This window comes from Oncorhynchus keta, chromosome 24, assembly GCF_023373465.1.
Source record: "Oncorhynchus keta strain PuntledgeMale-10-30-2019 chromosome 24, Oket_V2, whole genome shotgun sequence".
Taxonomy (NCBI): domain Eukaryota; kingdom Metazoa; phylum Chordata; class Actinopteri; order Salmoniformes; family Salmonidae; genus Oncorhynchus; species Oncorhynchus keta.
Genome location: NC_068444.1, coordinates 27,963,122 through 27,981,244, shown reverse-complemented (window position 1 = coordinate 27,981,244; position 18,123 = coordinate 27,963,122). Strand labels below are relative to the sequence as shown.

Below are 18,123 nucleotides of genomic sequence, written 5' to 3'. Positions count from 1 at the left end.
CCTGTACTTTTTGCAGAATATCAGTCGGTCCCTGACGTTTTTCCTGGAGAGAAGTGGCTTCTTTGCTGCCCTTCCTGACACCAGGCCATCCTTCAAAATTCTTCGCCTCACTGGGCGTGCAGATGCACTCACACCTGCCTGCTGCCATTCTTGAGCAAGCTCTGTCCGCGTGGTGCACTAATCCCTCAGCTGAATCAACTTTAGGAGATGGTCCTGGCGCTTGCTGGACTTTCTTGGGCGCCCTGAAGCTTTCTTCACAACATTTGAACCGCTCTCCTTGAAGTTCTTGATGATCCAATAAATGTTTGATTTAGGTGCAATCTCACTGGGAGCAATATCCTTGCCTGTGAAGCCCTTTTTGTGCAAAGCAATGATGACGGCACGTGTTTCTTTGCAGGTAACCATGGTTGACAGAGATCAAACAATGATTCCAAGCACCACCCTCCTTTTGAAGCTTCCAGTCTGTTATTCGAACTCAATCAGCATGACAGAGTGATCTCCAGCCTTGTCAACACTCACACCTGTGTTAACGAATCACTGACATGATGTCAGCTGGTCCTTTTGTGGCAGGGCTGAAATGCAGTGGAAATGATTTTGGGAGATTCCGATCATTTGCATGGCAAAGAGGGATTTTGCGATCACTCTTCATAACATTCTGGAGTATATGCAAATTGCAATCATACAAACTGGAGGCAGCAGACTTTGTGAAAATTTATATTTGTGTCATTCTCAAAAACATTTGGTCACGACTGTATATTACACTAGTCTCATCCAGCAGTTCTCTCTATAATCTAACACACCCACAATCTGCAAAAAATAAACAATTGCTTACGGTTACAACAAACAGGGCAGCTCATAAAGACTCATTCTATTGTTCTGGGTGACACATGTAATCAGTAACATAAAACAAAATCAAGTCCGAATATAATCAGTGCTTGAAGAGGAATTAAATGGGTACTAGTGGACACCATGGAAAATGACTACGCCAGCCAATCAGAAGGCAGAATGAGAAGGTGAGAGGTTAGCAGGCCAGGAAGCCCCCGTCCACAGGCAGGGTTACACCGTTGGTCATAGAACTCTTATCGCTGAGCAGGAACAGGATAGAGTTCACCACATCCTCCACCTCTGCAGAGAGGAACACACACACACAATAATAATACACACACACACACAACCATAAAGTAACACACCTCCACATCATAATGTGCCGCTTTCACAAGATAAAGAGTGGGGTTGGGCAGTCTGTGTGTCATCAGATGTTCATGGTTAGCTGTGTTAATAAAAACAAGAACATATAATATACAGTATAGAGTGCATTCGGGAAGTATTCAGATCCCTTGACTTCTTCAGCATTTTGTTACGTTACAGCCTTATTCTAAAATGGATTCAATTGTTTTTTTCCCCTCGCCAATCTACACACAATACCCCATAATGACAAAAGTAAAACCAGTTTACTTATTTTTTGGAGGGCAAAAATGTTTAAACGGAAATATCGCATTTGCATAAGTATTCAGAGCCTTTACTCAGTACTTCGTTGAAGCACCTTTGGCAGCAATTACAGCCTCAAGTCTTGTCACACGTGCATTTGGGGAGTTTCTCCCATTTTTCTCTGCAGATCCTCTCAAGCTTTGTCAGGTTGGATGGGGAGGATTGCTGCACAGCTATTGTCACGTCTCTCCAGAGATGTTTGATTGGGTTCAAGTCTGGGCTCTGGCTGGGCCACTCAAGGACATTAAGACTCGTTCCGAAGCCATTCCTGCATTTTCTTGGCTGGTGCTTAGGGTTGTTGTCCTGTTGAAAGGTGAACCTTCACCCCAGTCTGTGGTCCGTAACACTCTGGAGCAGGTTTTCATCAAGGAGCTCTCTAAACTTTGTTCCGTTCATCTTTCCCTCGATCCTGACTAGTCTCCCAGTCCCTGCCACTGAAGAGTGGCTCCCATCTGACCACTCTACCAAGGCCTGAATGGTGGAGTGCTGCAGAGATGGGAGAATCTTCCAGAAGGACAACCATCGCACAGAGGAACTCTGGAGCTCTGTCAGAGTGACAATCTGGTTCTTGGTCACCTCCCTGACCAAGGCTCTTCTCCCCAATTGCTCAGTTTGACCGGGCGGCCAGCTCTATGAAGAGTGTTGGTGGTTCCAAACTTCTTCCATTTAAGAATGATGCAGACCACTGTGTTCTTGGGGACCTTCAATGCTGCAGACATTTTTTGGTACCCTTCCACAGATCTGTGCCTTAACACAATCCTGTCTCGGAGCTCTACGGACAATTCCTTCAACCGCATGGCTTGGTTTTTGCTCTGACATTCACTGTCAGCTGTTGGACCTTATATAGACAAGTTTGTGCCTTTCCAAATCATGTCCAATCAATCAAATTTACCACAGGTAGACTCCAATCAAGTTGTAGAAACATCTCAAGGATGATCAATGGAAACAGGATGCATCGGAGCTCAATTTCGAGTCTCATAGCAAAGGGTCTGAATACTTATGTAAATAAGGTGTTTCAGTTTTTTCCCCCTCATTTCTAAAAACCTGTTTTTGCTTTATCATTATGGGGTATTGTATGTAGATTCATGAGAGAAAAAAAACTATGTAATCCATTTCAGAATAAGGCTGTAATGTAACAAAATGTGGAAAAAGTCAAGGGGTCTGAATACTTTCCCGAATGCATTGTATAAATAACTTATTATTAACAAAACAACATGTATGTGACCTGCGAATCGTCCCAGAGGGATGCGTGAAGTCATGGTCTTGGCCTTGCCAGGGTCACTCCATGCCAGTCTTCCCATCTTAGTCATCACGACTGTGGGGTTCACACTGTTCACACGGATCTAGCAAGAAACAAGTACACCCCAACAATCAATACTTATTAGTCAATAAGGCGGTAGCCTAGCAGTTAAGAGTGTTGGGCCAGTAACCAAAAGGTTGCGGGTTCAAATCCCCAAGCTGACTAGGTGAAAACTCTGTCCTTGTGCCCTTGAGCAAGGCACTAAACCCTAGTCCCTGTAGATAATCAATACATCAAATCAATACAGTGCCAAGTGAAGGTCTACACACCCCTTGCAGTCTTCACATTTTTCTGCCTTAAAATTGAAACAAATATTACATTTAATATTTTTTTTCTACCGATGTAAACAAACTACTCCAGATTTCCAAATAATTATTTTATATGAAGAGGTCTTGATTGCATGTCTTCACACGCCAGAGTTAATGGTAGAATCTTATTCAAAATGTTTCACAGCTGTAATGGCTGCCATAGGTGCTTCCACCAACTTCGCAAACTCTTAGGCAGTGGCGTGTCCAGAACATTTTGAATGGGGTGGCCAAGGTGAGGAACAGACCCAGTTTAGGGGGGACATAACACTTTGAACCTTTATTGATGCAAGGTGTAATTGTTATATATAATTATGAAGGTTCAATGCATTAAATGCTTCAGCTTAGGTTTGGTACATGAATACAAACACAAACATTGATTAAAGGTCAGGGTTTTAAATAAGGGTATTAGCATACAGCAGTAAATTTACTTGAAAGTACCATCCAGAGTGTGAATTATACCCTGACATTCGGGGGGGTCTATTTTCTTCTTTTCATGCACTTGCACAATTTTTTGGTTGTGGTCTTTATAGTAAAGATGTCATTTAACTGTAAAAATGTATTACCTTTTAATGTGTCGTGAACACAACCTGTCATGATGTTTTTATCTGATTGTCAAACAAATCACTTCAAAACGTAGGTTATCTACGCATGTTCGTCTACTCCAAAATAAGTTCCATTTGAATGGAAAGGGACATCTTTTACAAACACCATATGTCTAATAACATTCAGCTTACAAAGGGTTGTGTATTCATGGATGCAAAAGGAAGCTATACTTCCCCAAATATTTTAACAATAAAAAAAGAAACTTAACAATATATATTTCTCATTCCTGTTTCATAATTTTCCTTCAATTAGCAAGATGCTGAATCCATTTCACCAGAGAACGCATCCGAGCAAGGCAAACAGCGCCCCTCTTTCTTAGTATCTGTAGCCCATGTATCTGATGCAGTCTGGCCAAAAAGAATATGACATGTCATGCTCTTTTTAGCCAGACAGGATCATATACATGGGCTCCACATATATTTTTACATTTACATTTTAGTCATTTAGCAGACGCTCTTATCCAGAGCGACTTACAGTTAGTGTATTCATCTTAAGATAGCTAGGTGGGACAACGACATACACTGAGTGTACAAAACTCCTTCTCTTGACATAAACTGATCAGGTAAATCCAGGTGAAAGCTATGATCCCTTATTGATGTCACTTGTTAAATCCACTTCAATCAGTGTAGATGAAGGGGAGGAGACAGGTTAAAGAAGGATTTTTAAATCTTAGAACTGTTACGCTGCTGGGTTTTTCATGCTCAACAGTTTCCCGTGTGTATCAAGAATGGTCCACCATCCAAAACACATCCAGCCAACTTAACACAACTGTGGGAAACATTGGAGTCCATCATCCCTGTGGAACACTTTCAACACCTTTTTCTGAAGGCTAAAGGGGGTGCAACTCAATATTAGGAAGGTGTTCCTAATGTTTCGTACACTCAGTGTATCTCAGTCCTAGTAAGTACATTTTTCCTCAATAAAGTATCTATCAGCAAGTAGTGGGGAAACGTCAAGTGTGAGTGTCAGATCACGAAAGGGGGATACTCTGAAGAGGTAGGGCTTCAGATGTTTTTGGAAGATGGGCAGGGACTGCTGTCCTAGCTTCAGGGGCGATGTTTCGCTCGCTCGGATGCTTTCTCCGGTGAGATTGATGAGTCTTACTGTTGGTGCACGTCTTGGTCAAAATTATTAATATATTCAGAGACGACCGATCAGATCTCAGAATTTCTTCGGGGAGGCCAATCAGATTTCAGGGGAGGCCGTGGCCACACTGGGCCGCCACTGCGATTAGGGCAACATATATCCATCGTTTTTGTATAAATTGCTCAAACTCAGTACATTTGGTTGGAGTCATTGATGGGCAGCAATATTCAAACCTTGCCTCTGATTTTCAAACAGATTTAAGTCAGGATGGAGACTGGACAATTCAGGAACAGTCAACACCTATTGGAAAGCCATTCTGGTCTCTTTGGCATAAAAACATTTGTAATTGTCCTGCTGAAAAATAAAACTATCCCAGGGTTAGGTATTAAGAAGACTGAGGCAGTTATTCCTCTAGCTTTTTATCTGGGCTTTGCTCCTTTCATGTTTCTTTTGATCTTGACAAACTCCCCAGTCCCTGCCGGTGACAAGAATACCCATAACATGATGCCACCACAATACAACTGTTGCAGACAGAGATTTAAATGTACTGGTCTGACATCAGAAGAACCATGTGTGTCTTGATGTGTGCTCTCTGCTATTGGGTCAGTCCTCCTGTAGTTACCTGATAGGGTCCAAGCTCCAGGGCCATAACCTTGGTCAGCATGTCCAGAGCACCTTTAGTGGCACCTGCACACACAGACAGACAGTATGCATTCAAATATCAACTACATCAAGATGTAGTGAGTTAATTGATATAATCGAGCTATAGCTAAAATATGTTTTGATGGGATGTATGTGCTGCTCTGTCTGGTCCCTGTTGGTGACTTACAGTAGACAGTGTGGTCTTGGAGGGCACACTGAGACGCCTGGCTGGAGATGTTCACTATGGAGCCTCCTGTTCCTCTGGCCTTCATACCCCGAGCCACAATCTACCCACACACACACAGAGAATGCACAGTGAGTATGGAGAAACTGTTAAGTTACCTATAACTATGTTACAGGGAGCCAATTCAATTTCTGACAGCCTTTTCTTACCTGAGAGACATGGAGGACAGCCTTCACGTTGATGTTAAAGGATCTGGGAATTGGAAGAAAAAAAAAATTAATGGGATTTATGAGATATTCCTATTAATGTCCAGATAGAAGGCTATGTTTGGAATATTTCTGTTGTGTAACTAGCCACACAGAGGTAACACAGTTTAAACCTTGTTTATTTAAACCATCTTATCTGGAAAGCTATTTTTAAACCATGTTGAAATAAACAGGTGTAATGTGTACACTACCTTTCAAACGTTTGGGATCACATAGAAATGTCCTTGTTTTTGAAAGAAAAGCTATTTTTGTCCATTAAAATAATATAAAATTGATCAGAAATACAGTGTAGACATGTTAATGTTGTAAATGACTATTGTAGCTGGAAACTGCTGATTTTTAATGGAATATCTACATAGGCGTACAGAAGCCCATTATCAGCAACCATCACTCCTGTGTTCAATGGCACGTTGTGTTAGCTAATCCAAGTTTATCATTTTAAAAAGGCTAATTGATCATTAGAAAACCCTTTTGCAATTATGTTAGCACAGCTGAAAACTGTTGTTCTGTTTAAAGAAGCAATAAAACTGGCCTTCTTTAGACTAGTTGAGTATCTGAAGCATCAGCATTTGTGGGTTTGATTACAGGCTCAAAATGGCCAGAAATAAAGACCTTTCTTCTGAAACTCATCAGTCTAGTCTTGTTCTGAGAAATGAAGGCTATTCCATGCGAGAAATTGCCAAGAAACTGAAGATCTCGTATAACGCTGTGTACTACTCCCTTCACAGAACAGCGCAACGCAAACAGGTTCTAACCAGAATAGAAAGAGTGGGAGGCACAACGGAGCAAGAGGACAAGTTTTCTAATGATCAATTAACCTTTTAAAATTATAAACTTAGCAAACACAACATGCCATTGGTTGCTGATAATGGGCCTCTGTACGCCTATGTGGATATTCCATTTTAAAAAATTGCCGTTCCCAGCTACAATAGTCATTTACAACATTAACAATGTCTACACTGTATTTCAGATCAATTTGATGTTATTTTAATGGACAAAAGTGTTTTCTTTCAAAAACAAGGACCTTTCTAAGTGACCTCAAACTTTTGAACGGTAGTGTAGGTCTAATACAAAGTCTTGAGTGAGTTGTGTTCCACTTCTATGAATATGAATTACAATCACAACATGATTTAGAGCAGTGGTTCTCAACTGGTTTTGCCTCGGGACCCAAATTGGACCAGGTTGTCTCAGTTGCGACCCAGTATTCGCATTGCGATACAAAATTGCCGAAATGCCACCTGGAAAGCTATTTTTACTGCTATATTGACAGTAATGTAGCAAATTATATGACAAGGGATCAACATTCCGACCATTTCCATTAACAATAATCAATTTTGATCGATGAAAAATGTTAGTAAGCTCACTGGTTTGAGACCACAAAAAAAAAAAAAAATCAACCAAATCCACTAAATAGGCTGCTAAAAGCTCTGCTGAAAATACTAATTGAATATACAAAAATTCTGACATTAAATTGTTTAAACAAAATGTAGATTCATTATCATTTCCACACACTTTCTAACTGGCTTTAGTAGTTGTTTTTTGAAACCTCTTCTCCTCCCCCCCTCCCAAACCAGTTGATAATTTCTGATTTAAAGGACAGCGATGAGAGCATCTTTACATGTCAAACTGGTCGGGGGTGACCTCTAGGAAAGGCTGCAGCGTGGCATAGGCTGCGTTATTCACCAGCAGATCCACATTACCGCCGGCCTCCCGTAGCGCCTCCTCTGTGGCCCCCCAGTCACCGAGGTTCACACACACCGGCTTGATGGACGGACACTGCAGGGAACAACCAGCACCAGAACCAATCACACTTAGAGAAAAGACAGCAGAGAGAATCAACCCAACGAATCACCACAAAGAATCTCCCATCATCTCTCGTCACGGAGCCGAAACAATGGCACATGGAGGTGAAAAGAGCAGCAGGGAAAACTAGCTAGCCTCTAATGATATGCATATAGGGCTAGTGGAGAGGAGAGGTCCTATAAGGGGACAATAGAGCATGCAATGTGGGGGGGTCCAGACCCTGAGCAGTGGAGGGGGGGGCTGGGCGGGGTTGTAGGGACACGAGGGTCATAACGCAGAGGATGGGGAGGACCATCCTCCTCAGTGAATTTCTGAAAAGAAATTGGATAAAACTATACGAAATATATTCACGTCACCAAATAACTAATTAAAAGACACTGTTTTGCAATGAAGTTCTACAGGTCTACAGTAGCCTCAACAGCACCATGGTGTAGCTGGAGGACAGCTATTTTCCATCCTCCTCTGTGTACATTGACTTAAATACAAAACCTAGGAGGCTCATGGTTCTCACCTTCTATAGACTTACTGTCATGGCCAAAAGTTGAGAATGACACAAATATTAATTTTCACAAAGTCTGCTGCCTCCAGTTTGTATGATGGCAATTTGCATATACTCCAGAATGTTATGAATAGTAATCAGATGAACTGCAATTAATTGCAAAATCCCTCTCTGCCATGCAAATGAACTGAATCCCCAAAAAACATTTCCAATGCATTTTAGCCCTGCCACAAAAGGACCAGCTGACATCATGTCAGTGATTCTCTCATTAACATTTACATTTACATTTAAGTCATTTAGCAGACGCTCTTATCTAGAGCGACTTACAAATTGGTGCATACACCTTATGACATCCAGTGGAACAGCCACTTTACAATAGTGCATCTAAATCTTTTACATTAACACAGGTGTGAGTGTTGACGAGGACAAGGCTGGGGATCACTCTGTCATGCTGATTGAGTTTGAATAACAGACTGGAAGCGTCAAAAAAAGGGTGGTGCTTAGATTCATTGTTTTTCCTCTGTCAACCATGGTTACCTGCAAGGAAACACGTGCCGTCATCATTGCTTTGCACAAAGAGGGCTTCACAGGCAAGGATATTGCTGCCAGTGAGATTGCACCAAAATCAAACATTTATCGGATCATCAAGAACTTGAAGGAGAGCGGTTCAATTGTTGTGAAGAAAGCTTCAGGGCACCCAAGAAAGTCCAGCAAGTGCCAGGACCGTCTCCTAAAGTTGATTCAGCTGCAGGATCGTGGCACCACCAGTACAGAGCTTGCTCAGGAATGGCAGCAGGCAGGTGTGAGTGCATCTGCACGCACAGTGAGGCAAAGACTTTTGGAGGATGGCCTGGTGTCAAGAAGGGCAGCAAAGAAGCCACTTCTCTCCAGGAAAAACATCAGGGACAGGCTGATATTCTGCAAAAGGTACAGGCATTGGACTGCTGAGGACTGGAGTAAAGTCATTTTCTCTGATGAATCCCCTTTCCGATGGTTTGGGGCATCTGGATAAAAGCTTGTCCGGAGAAGACAAGGTGAACGCTACCATCAGTCCTGTGTCATGCCAACAGTAAAGCATCCTGAGACCATTCATGTGTGGGGTTGCTTCTCAGCCAAGGGAGTGGGCTCACTCACAATTTTGCCTAGGAACACAGCCATGAATAAAGAATGGTACCAACACATCCTCCAAGAGCAACTTCTCCCAACCATCCAGGAACAGTTTGGTAATGAACAATGCCTTCTCCAGCATGATGGAGCAACTTGCCATAAGGCAAAAGTGATAACTAAGTGGCCCGGGGAACAAAACATTGATATTTTGGGTCCATGGCCAGGAAACTCCCCAGACCTTAATGCCATTGAGAACTTGTGGTCAATCCTCAAGAGGCGGGTGGACAAACAAAAACCCACAAATTCTGACAAACTCCAAGCATTGATTATGCAAGAATGGGCTGTCATCATCATGTGGCTCAGAAGTTAATTGACAGCATGCCAGAGCAGATTGCATAGGTCTTGAAAAAGAAGGGTCAACACTGCAAATATTGACTCTTTGCATCAACTTTATGTAATTGTCAATAAAAGCCTTTGACACTTATGAAATGCTTGTAATTATACTTCATTATTCCATAGTAACATCTGACAAAAATATCTAAAGACACTGAAGCAGCAAACTTTGTGGAAATTAATATTTGTGTCATTCTCAAAACCGTTGGCCACGACTGTACACATAATTATGACGACTTCCAAGTACAGAAAGCATACGCTACAGCTAGCTAGCACTGCAGTGCATAAAATGTGGTGACTAGTTGACTCAAAGAGAAAGAAAGACAATAGTTGAACAAATTAATTTCTTCAAAAATTAAGGAGAAGCTGTAGAAAGAGAGAGAGAAAGCTAGCTATATTTTGTTAGATTTCTTTTCAATATAACTTACTTAGCTCACTAATGCAGCTAGCTAATTTAGCCTACTCAAACAGAGAGGAATGCTATTTATGTTAGCTAACTGGCTCTTATTATTATTTGTGTTATTTCTTTAACTGAAAAGGTTATCCAACACTAAGCTAAGGCTATCCAACACTGGAACTCTTCCAAGTCTAGGTCTGCTAGATGCAGGCAAGTGTGTGCAAGGTGTTCCTGGGCATGTCACTCGCTGTCTGTTACCTTGGTTGCTCCAATTGGTCTTTTGACATGTGCACCTACCTACATTATAAACTATAATTCCGTAGGCTAGATTGTCGAAACTTCATGATGGATATAGGAAAAATTGAGTATCACATATTAGACTAAACCTATTGAGCTGGGTGAATTAAATATGAATGACAGTCATCCAATATGCTGTAATAGAAATAAGGCCATGCTCATAATATATATATATATATATATTTTTTTTTTAAAGACGTCTTCCCCAATCTTAAACAGTATCGACACCCCACTGTTGTAGGGTCATTGGGTGTGTATATGAGTGTTGCGGGGGTTACCTCCAGTAGGAGGCTGTCCAGGTCAGCCCGCGTACGTGTGACTGCCACGACCTCTGCCCCGCAGCGCGCCAGAGCAAGCGCCGTGGCCCGGCCGATGCCTGTGTGAAAATATCCATAAACACAATGACCATTATTCACTGGAGAGCTCAGTGTGACGGCCAACCTGACACATACATTTCGACCGTGTTTGGGTTATTCGGTCACCCACAATCATGACAGTGGTTCTTTCAGGACACATTGGAAGTCGGCTTAGTTTGAGCTCAAAACTACTTGTTGATTTACTTGTTGTAAGTGCATTTGGTTGTGTTTTCGCAGCAAACCAGACGTCGACACTATCTTTAAATATGGTGGTAGTTTTCTTACCCTTTCCTGCCCCCGTGACTATGGCCCGCTTGCCTGCGAAAGAGATTTCCATGGCTCTTCAGACCTTCGCTGCGAAGTTATGGGACAAGTAAATGTTGCACAATATGGAGAGCAAAGGGTGAGAGATACAATGCCACAAAATAGATCATCCGCATTCGATAAGGGCGAAATCGATGCTACATGTCCTCCTCACTTTCAAATATTGAAAAATGTCGCGTTAAAATAAATATTCGTTATATGAACAGTGCAAGATATATTGAGCTCTATAAAGTAATTTCCTTACCCAGTTGTCACTGGTTACGACAGCCGCAAAGTCATAAACCCCGCCTATTTCTACAATGTATTTTCTTAAAACGTGATTTTAAACATAACCTTAACCCTAACCACACTGCTAAATGTATGTCTAACCGTAAATTAAAACCATAAAGCTAATGTTTATTCTCATGGATTTTAGCGGAAACGGATGTGGTGTATGAAGAGTGCACCTCGAAATTGCGCAAAAAGTTAATGGATAAAAAAAGTTATTGTTCCTAGTTGACCCCTAGAAGCAACGGGTACATAGGCAACTTAATAATCAGTCTTGCATCAGAACAGAGTATTCAACAACCAACATCAAATTCACTGTAGATTGATATTTACAATCCATTTCAATATATGTATGTTTTCATGTGTATTTAGAGAGATACTTTCATTTTATAAAATATAATCTCAGTAAACCATACTGTACAAGCCAAAGTCAATAAAACTTCAGATTTTAGTCAAAAGGCAGCCTTTTTACTCTATCAAATTATCTAGTTAGCCAAACTACATGCTAGTGATGCATGCACCATATACAGTGGGTGAAAGTATGTGCCCCCCTTTCTGATTTTCTCTATTTTTGCATATTTTTGACACTGACTCAGATCGTCAACCAAAACCTAATATTAGGTAAAGGTTTACAAATAACAAACTAAATGTATACTTAGTTTATTTATTTAATTAACACATTTATGCAACACCCAATTCCCCTGTGTGAAAAAGTAATCCCCCCCTACACTAAATAACTGGTCGTGCCACCTTTAGCTGCAATCAAATGCTTCCTGTAGTTGTTGATCAGTCTCTCACATCGCTGTGGAGGCATTTTGGTCCACTCTTGCATTCAGAGCTGCTTTAACTCAGGAACATTTGTGGGTTTTCAAGCATGAACTGCTCATTTCAAGTCCTGCCACAAAACATCTCAATTGGGATTCGGTCTGGACTTTGGCTAGGCCAATCCAAAACTTGTGTGTTGCTTTTTTAACAATTTTCATTTGAACTTGATTGTTGGTCTTGCTGCATGACCCAGCTACACTTCAGCTTCAGCTCACAGACAGATGGCCTGGCATTCTTCTGTGGAATGATCTGATACAGAGCAGAATTCATGGTTCTTTCTATTTGGGCATGTCGTACAGGCCCCTGAGGCAGCAGAGCATCCCCAAACCATCACACTACCACCAGCATGCTTCACCGTTGGTATGAGGTTCTTACTGTGGAATGTAGTGTTTGGTTTTCGCCAGACATAATGGGACCCATCTCGTTCAAAAAGTTGACTCCAGTTTGACAAAAAAACACCTGGATGATCATCAAGACTATTAGAAGAATGTTCCATGGACAGATGAGTCAAAAGTAAAACTTTTTGGACGACATGGGCCCCATTATGCCTGGCGAAAACCAAACACTGCATTCCACAGTAAGAACCTCGCCTGTGAGCTGAAGCGGACTCACAGCTGGGTCATGCAGCAAGACAATGATCCAAAACACAATCTACATGAAAATGGTTAAAAGCAACACATTTTATGTTTTGGAATGGCCTAGTCAAAGTACAGACCTAATCCCAATTGCGATGTTGTGGCAGGACTTGAAATGAGCAGTTCATGCTTGAAAACCCACAAATGTCGCTGAGTTAAAGCAGTTCTGCCAACATTCCTCCACAGCGATGTGCTAAACTAATCAACAACTACAGGAAGCATTTGGTTGCAGTCATTGCAGCTAAAGGTGACACAACCAGTTAGCACGTAAAGGGGCAATTACTTTTCACACAGGGGAATTGGGTGTTGCATAGCTTTGTTAGTTAAATAAATAAAATAAATACATTTGGTTTGTTATTTGTAAACTCAGGTTTCCTTTATCTAAATTAGTTTTTGGTTGAAGATCTGATAACATTCAGTATAAAAAATTTGCGAAAATAGAGAAAATCAGACCGGGGCAAATACTTTGTCACAGCACTATGTCATTTACAATTTTCAGTCTCTTCAAGACAGGCAGTGGAATCATGCACTAGCAGCAAATCAATTACTGTTGTTCTGGTTCTGTGACATACCCCCTCCCATCTCTCAGAGTAGGAGTGCTGATCTAAGATCAGGTACCCACCAGTCTGTCTGGCACTCCTACTCGGACATGGTTTATTAAATACGGCCATGAGAAATTGTCTCACTGAGTTAACACATTCTCCAATTGAGTTTCAGTCAGAGAGAGAAATTACCCCTGTGCATAAAGCAATTATCCCAGAGTTATCTTCCCTCTCTGCTGGAAATGGGGTTGGATTGATGGCAGCCCACAATAGGGTAAAGGGGAGAGTGAGGTAATCAGGCATAAATCTAATGCGAGCTGGGTTATTATGTTCCAATGAAACAAACATTTCATAGGCCTCCATGCATTAGCTCAGCGTTTCTCAACTCCAGTCCTCGAGTACCCCAAACACCACACATTTTTTGTTGTAGCCCTCGCCAAACACATCTGATTTAACTCATCGAGGGCTTGATGATTAGTTGACAAGTTGATTCAGGTGTGCTTGTCCACAGCAAACATTTTAATGTGTACTGTTGTGGCTGGGAATCATGGCATGAGCTCACTGACAAACTTCATGGGCCAAGCATGTTGTTCCAAAGGGTGGGAGAATCAAACTGATTATGTGAACTCAAACATTTCAAACCTATCTGCCCCTTATTTACTGTAATAAGAATAGTAAATGTGCCAACATGAAATCCCATTTTATTGGTTGAGTACACATACTTTGCAGATGTTATTGCAGGTGCAGGGAAATGCTTATGTTCCTAGCTCGAACAATACAAAACGATAAACACAAATCCAAAAAAAGAAATATCAGAACAAGCAATGTCAGAGTCTGGAATATAAATATACAGTATGTGTATATGATGGTGTGTGTAGACAGTATATGCATAGAAAGGTTTGTACAGCAGTAGTTATATAGGATGAGCCTTGACTAGAATACAATTAAGCAATAAGGCCCGAGGTGGTGTGGTATATGGCTAATATACCACGGCTAAGGGCTGTTCTTACGCACGATGCAACGAGGAGTGCCTGGATACAGAATTTAGCCGTGGTATATTGGCCATATACCACGAACACCAGAGGTGCCTTACTGATATTATAAAGGGGTTACCAACATAATTGGAACAGTACAAATAAATGTTTTGTCATACTCGTGGTATACGGTCTGATATACCACGGCTTTCAGGCAATCGGCATTCAGGACTCGACCCACCCAGTGTATAATATAGTATATATATTCGGAAAGTATTTAGACCCCTTGAATTAAAAAATAATTATGTTACAGCCTTATTCTAAAATTGATTACAAAAACAATCCTCACCATTTAAAACACAATACCCTATAATGACAAAGCAAAAACAGTTTTTTAGACATTTTTGCTCATTTATAAAAATCAACTTTATGTAAGAATTCAGACTCTTTACTCAGTACTTTGTTGAAGCACCTTTGGCAGCAATTACAGCCTTGAGTCTTCTTGGATATGATGCTACAAGCTTGACACATCTGTATTTGGGGAGTTTCTCTGGGGATCTTCTCTGCAGATTCTCTCAAACTCTGGGTGCGTGTTCAGGCCCCTCCTGTACTCTGTTCACCCATGACTGCGTGGCAATGCATACCTCCAACTCAATCAAGTGTGCAGACGACACACCAGTTGTAGGCCTGATTAGCAACAATGACGAGATAGTCTACAGGGAGGAGGTGAGGTCCCTGGCGGAATGGTCCCTTAACGTCAACAAAATGAAGGAGCTGATCATGGACTTCAGAAAACATATACGGGACCGCAGTGGAGAAGGTGGAAAACTTCAAGTTCCTCGGCATACATATCACTGAAAATCTGAAATTGTCCACCCACACAGACAGTGTGGCGAAGAAGGCGCGACAGCTCCTCTTCAACCTCAGGAAGCTGAAGAAGGTATTTAGCTTGTCCAGGAGCAAGGCGTCGGTGTCTGCGATGTGGCTGGCTTTTTCCCTTTATAATCTGCGATTGTCTGGAGTCCCTGTCACATACATCTGACCTGTTGGAATTGCAACTCCACTTTGTCCCTGTACTGTCGTTTTGCCTGTTTGATTGCCTTACGGAGAGCATTGCTAATCTGTTTGTACACGTCAGAGGCAGCTGGTTTGGTATTTGGTTTGGATGACTTCTATTCGTCACAGTGGGAACAACATCCTCTATGCATTTGTCAGACCTTACCACAGTTACTTCCTGTTTAAGTTTCTGCCTATAGGAGGGAAGAAGCGTCATTCGGGAGAAAGAGATGGAGATATCGAGGATGAAGGTTGTGTGCCTTGTGGGTAATTAGTCTTTACCATCGGTCCTATTAGCCAATGTACAATTATTACATAATAAAATAAACTAACTACAAGCACGTATATCCTACCAACAGGACATTCAAAAATAATATCTTATGTTTCACCGAGTCATGGCTAAACGACGACATGAATAACAAACAGCTGGCAGGTTATACACTGATTCGGCAGGATAAAACAGTAGCCTCTGGTAAGACAAGGGGTGGTGGTCTGTGTATATTTGTAAACAACAGCTGGTGCACGATATCTAAGGAAATCTCTGGGTTTTGCTCACCTGAGGTAGAGTATCTAATGATAATCTGTAGACCACACTATTTACCAAGAAAGCTTTCATCTATATAATTCGTAGCAGTCTATTTACCACCACAAACCGATGCTGGCACTAAGTACCGCACTCAATGAGCTGTACACGGCCATAAGCAAACAGGAAAACGCTCATCCAGAGGTGGCGCTCCTAGTGGCTGGGGACTTTAATTCAGGGAAACTTAAATCTGTTTTACCTAATTTCTACCAGCATGTTAAATGTGCAACCAGAGGGGGAAAAAAACTCTATACCACCTTTACTCCACACACATACAAAGCTCTCCCTCGCCCTCCATTTGTCAAATCTGACCATGATTATATCCTCCTGATTCCTGCTTACAAGCAAAAACTAAAGCAGGAAGCACCAGTGACTCGGTCAATAAAAAAGTGGTCAGATGAAGCAGATGTTAAGCTACAGGACTGTATTGCTAGCACAGACTGGAATATGTTCTGGGATTCCTCCGATGGCATTGAGGAGTACACCACAGTAGTCACTTGCTTCATCAAAAAGTGCATCGATGACGTCGTCCCCACAGTGACTGCAAGTACATACCCCAACCAGAAGCCATGGATTACAGGCAACATCCACACTGAGCTAAAGGGTAGAGCTGCTGCTTTCAAGGTACGGGACTCTAACCCGGAAGCTTGTAAAAAATCCCGCTATGCCCTCCGACAAACCATCAAACAGGCAAAGCGTCAATACAGGACTAAGTTTGAATCGTACTACACCGGCTCCGACGCTCATTGGATGTGGCAGGGCTTGCAAACTATTACAGACTACAAAGGGAAGCACAGTAGCGAGCTGCGCGGTGACACAAGCCTACCAGACAAGCAAAATTACTTTTATGCTCGCTTTGAGGCAAGTAACACTGAAACATGCATGAGAGCATCAGCTGTTCCGGACAACTGTGTGATCGTGCTCTCCGTAGCCGATGTGAGTAAGACCTTTAAACAGGTCAACAGGTCAATAAGGCCGCAGGGCCAGACGGATTACCAGGACGTGTACGAGGATGAGCTTACCAAATGGCAAGTGTCTTCACTGACATTTTCAACCTCTCCCTGTCTGAGTCTGTAATATCAACATGTTTCAAGCAGACCATAGTCCATGTGCCCAAGAACACTAAGGTAACCTGCCTAAATGACTACTGACCCATTACACTCACGTCTGTTGCCATGAAGTGCTTTGAAAGGCTGGTCATGGCCCACATCAACATCATTATCCCAGAAACCCTAAACCCACTCCAATTTCCATACCGCCCTTCCTTGGTGTCCACATCACCAACGAACTATCATGGTCCATGCACACAAAGACAGTCGTGAAGAGAGCACGACAAAACCTATTCCGCAAGTCCTCAAAACGGTTCTACAGGTGCACCAACGAGGGTATCCTGACTGGTTGCATCACTGCCTGGTATGGCAACTGCTCAGCCTCTGACCGCAAGGCACTACAGAAGGTAGTGGTTATATCCCAGTACATCACTGGGGCCAAGCTTCATGCCAGGCGGTGTCAAGAGGAAGGTCCTAAAAATTGGCAAAGACTCCAGCCACCCTAGTCAGAGACTGTGCTCTCTGCTACCGCACTGCAAGTGGTACCGGAGGTCTAGGTCCAAAAAGCTTCTCAACAGCTTCTACTCCCAATCCATAAGACTCCTGAACAGCTAATCAAATGGCTCGCCAGATGATTTGCTTTTAATTATTTGTTACTTTTATTTCTTATTTTTTAATTATCAAGCATTTTTCTTAAAACTGCATTGTTGGTTAACCACTTGTAAGTAAGCATTTCACTGTAAGGGCGCATGTGATAAATACAATTTGATAATCATGAAACACTCACCTCCACCTTTATTTATCTAGATTTCTTTCTTCCTTTCCACGCAATAGATGGCTAACCCTGCTGGCTGAATGTATGGGGACAGCATATCCGGAGAGAGCCATGATTCCATGAAACAGAGTATGTTACAGTCCCTGATGTCTCTCTGGACGGAGATCCTTGCCCTGAGCTCATATATTTTATTTTCCAGGGACTGAACGCTATTGAGTAATATACTCGGAAGTGGTGGATGGTATGCATGCCACCTGAGTCTGACTCAAAGCCCACTTCTTATTCCTCTTCTCTGGCGACGTCGTCTTGCGGCAGACCCTGGAATTAATGGAATTCGCTCTAGAAATTCAAACAAAGGAACCAA

The 18,123-nt window shown here is 42.0% G+C and overlaps 1 protein-coding gene across 1 annotated transcript; it reads right to left on the bottom strand.

Moving 5' to 3' along the window:
* Positions 1-698: 698 nt before the first annotated feature.
* On the bottom strand, positions 699-11,490 carry dcxr (dicarbonyl/L-xylulose reductase). The gene is made up of 9 exons (XM_035801263.2): positions 11,298-11,490; positions 11,015-11,083; positions 10,652-10,749; positions 7,496-7,653; positions 5,821-5,863; positions 5,615-5,714; positions 5,408-5,472; positions 2,714-2,831; positions 699-1,125 (listed from the first exon to the last, which is right to left on the bottom strand). The coding sequence occupies exons 2-9, from the start codon at positions 11,064-11,066 to the stop codon at positions 1,022-1,024; spliced, it is 738 nt and encodes a 245-aa protein (XP_035657156.1). The 5' UTR covers positions 11,067-11,083; positions 11,298-11,490; the 3' UTR covers positions 699-1,021.
* Positions 11,491-18,123: the final 6,633 nt, after the last annotated feature.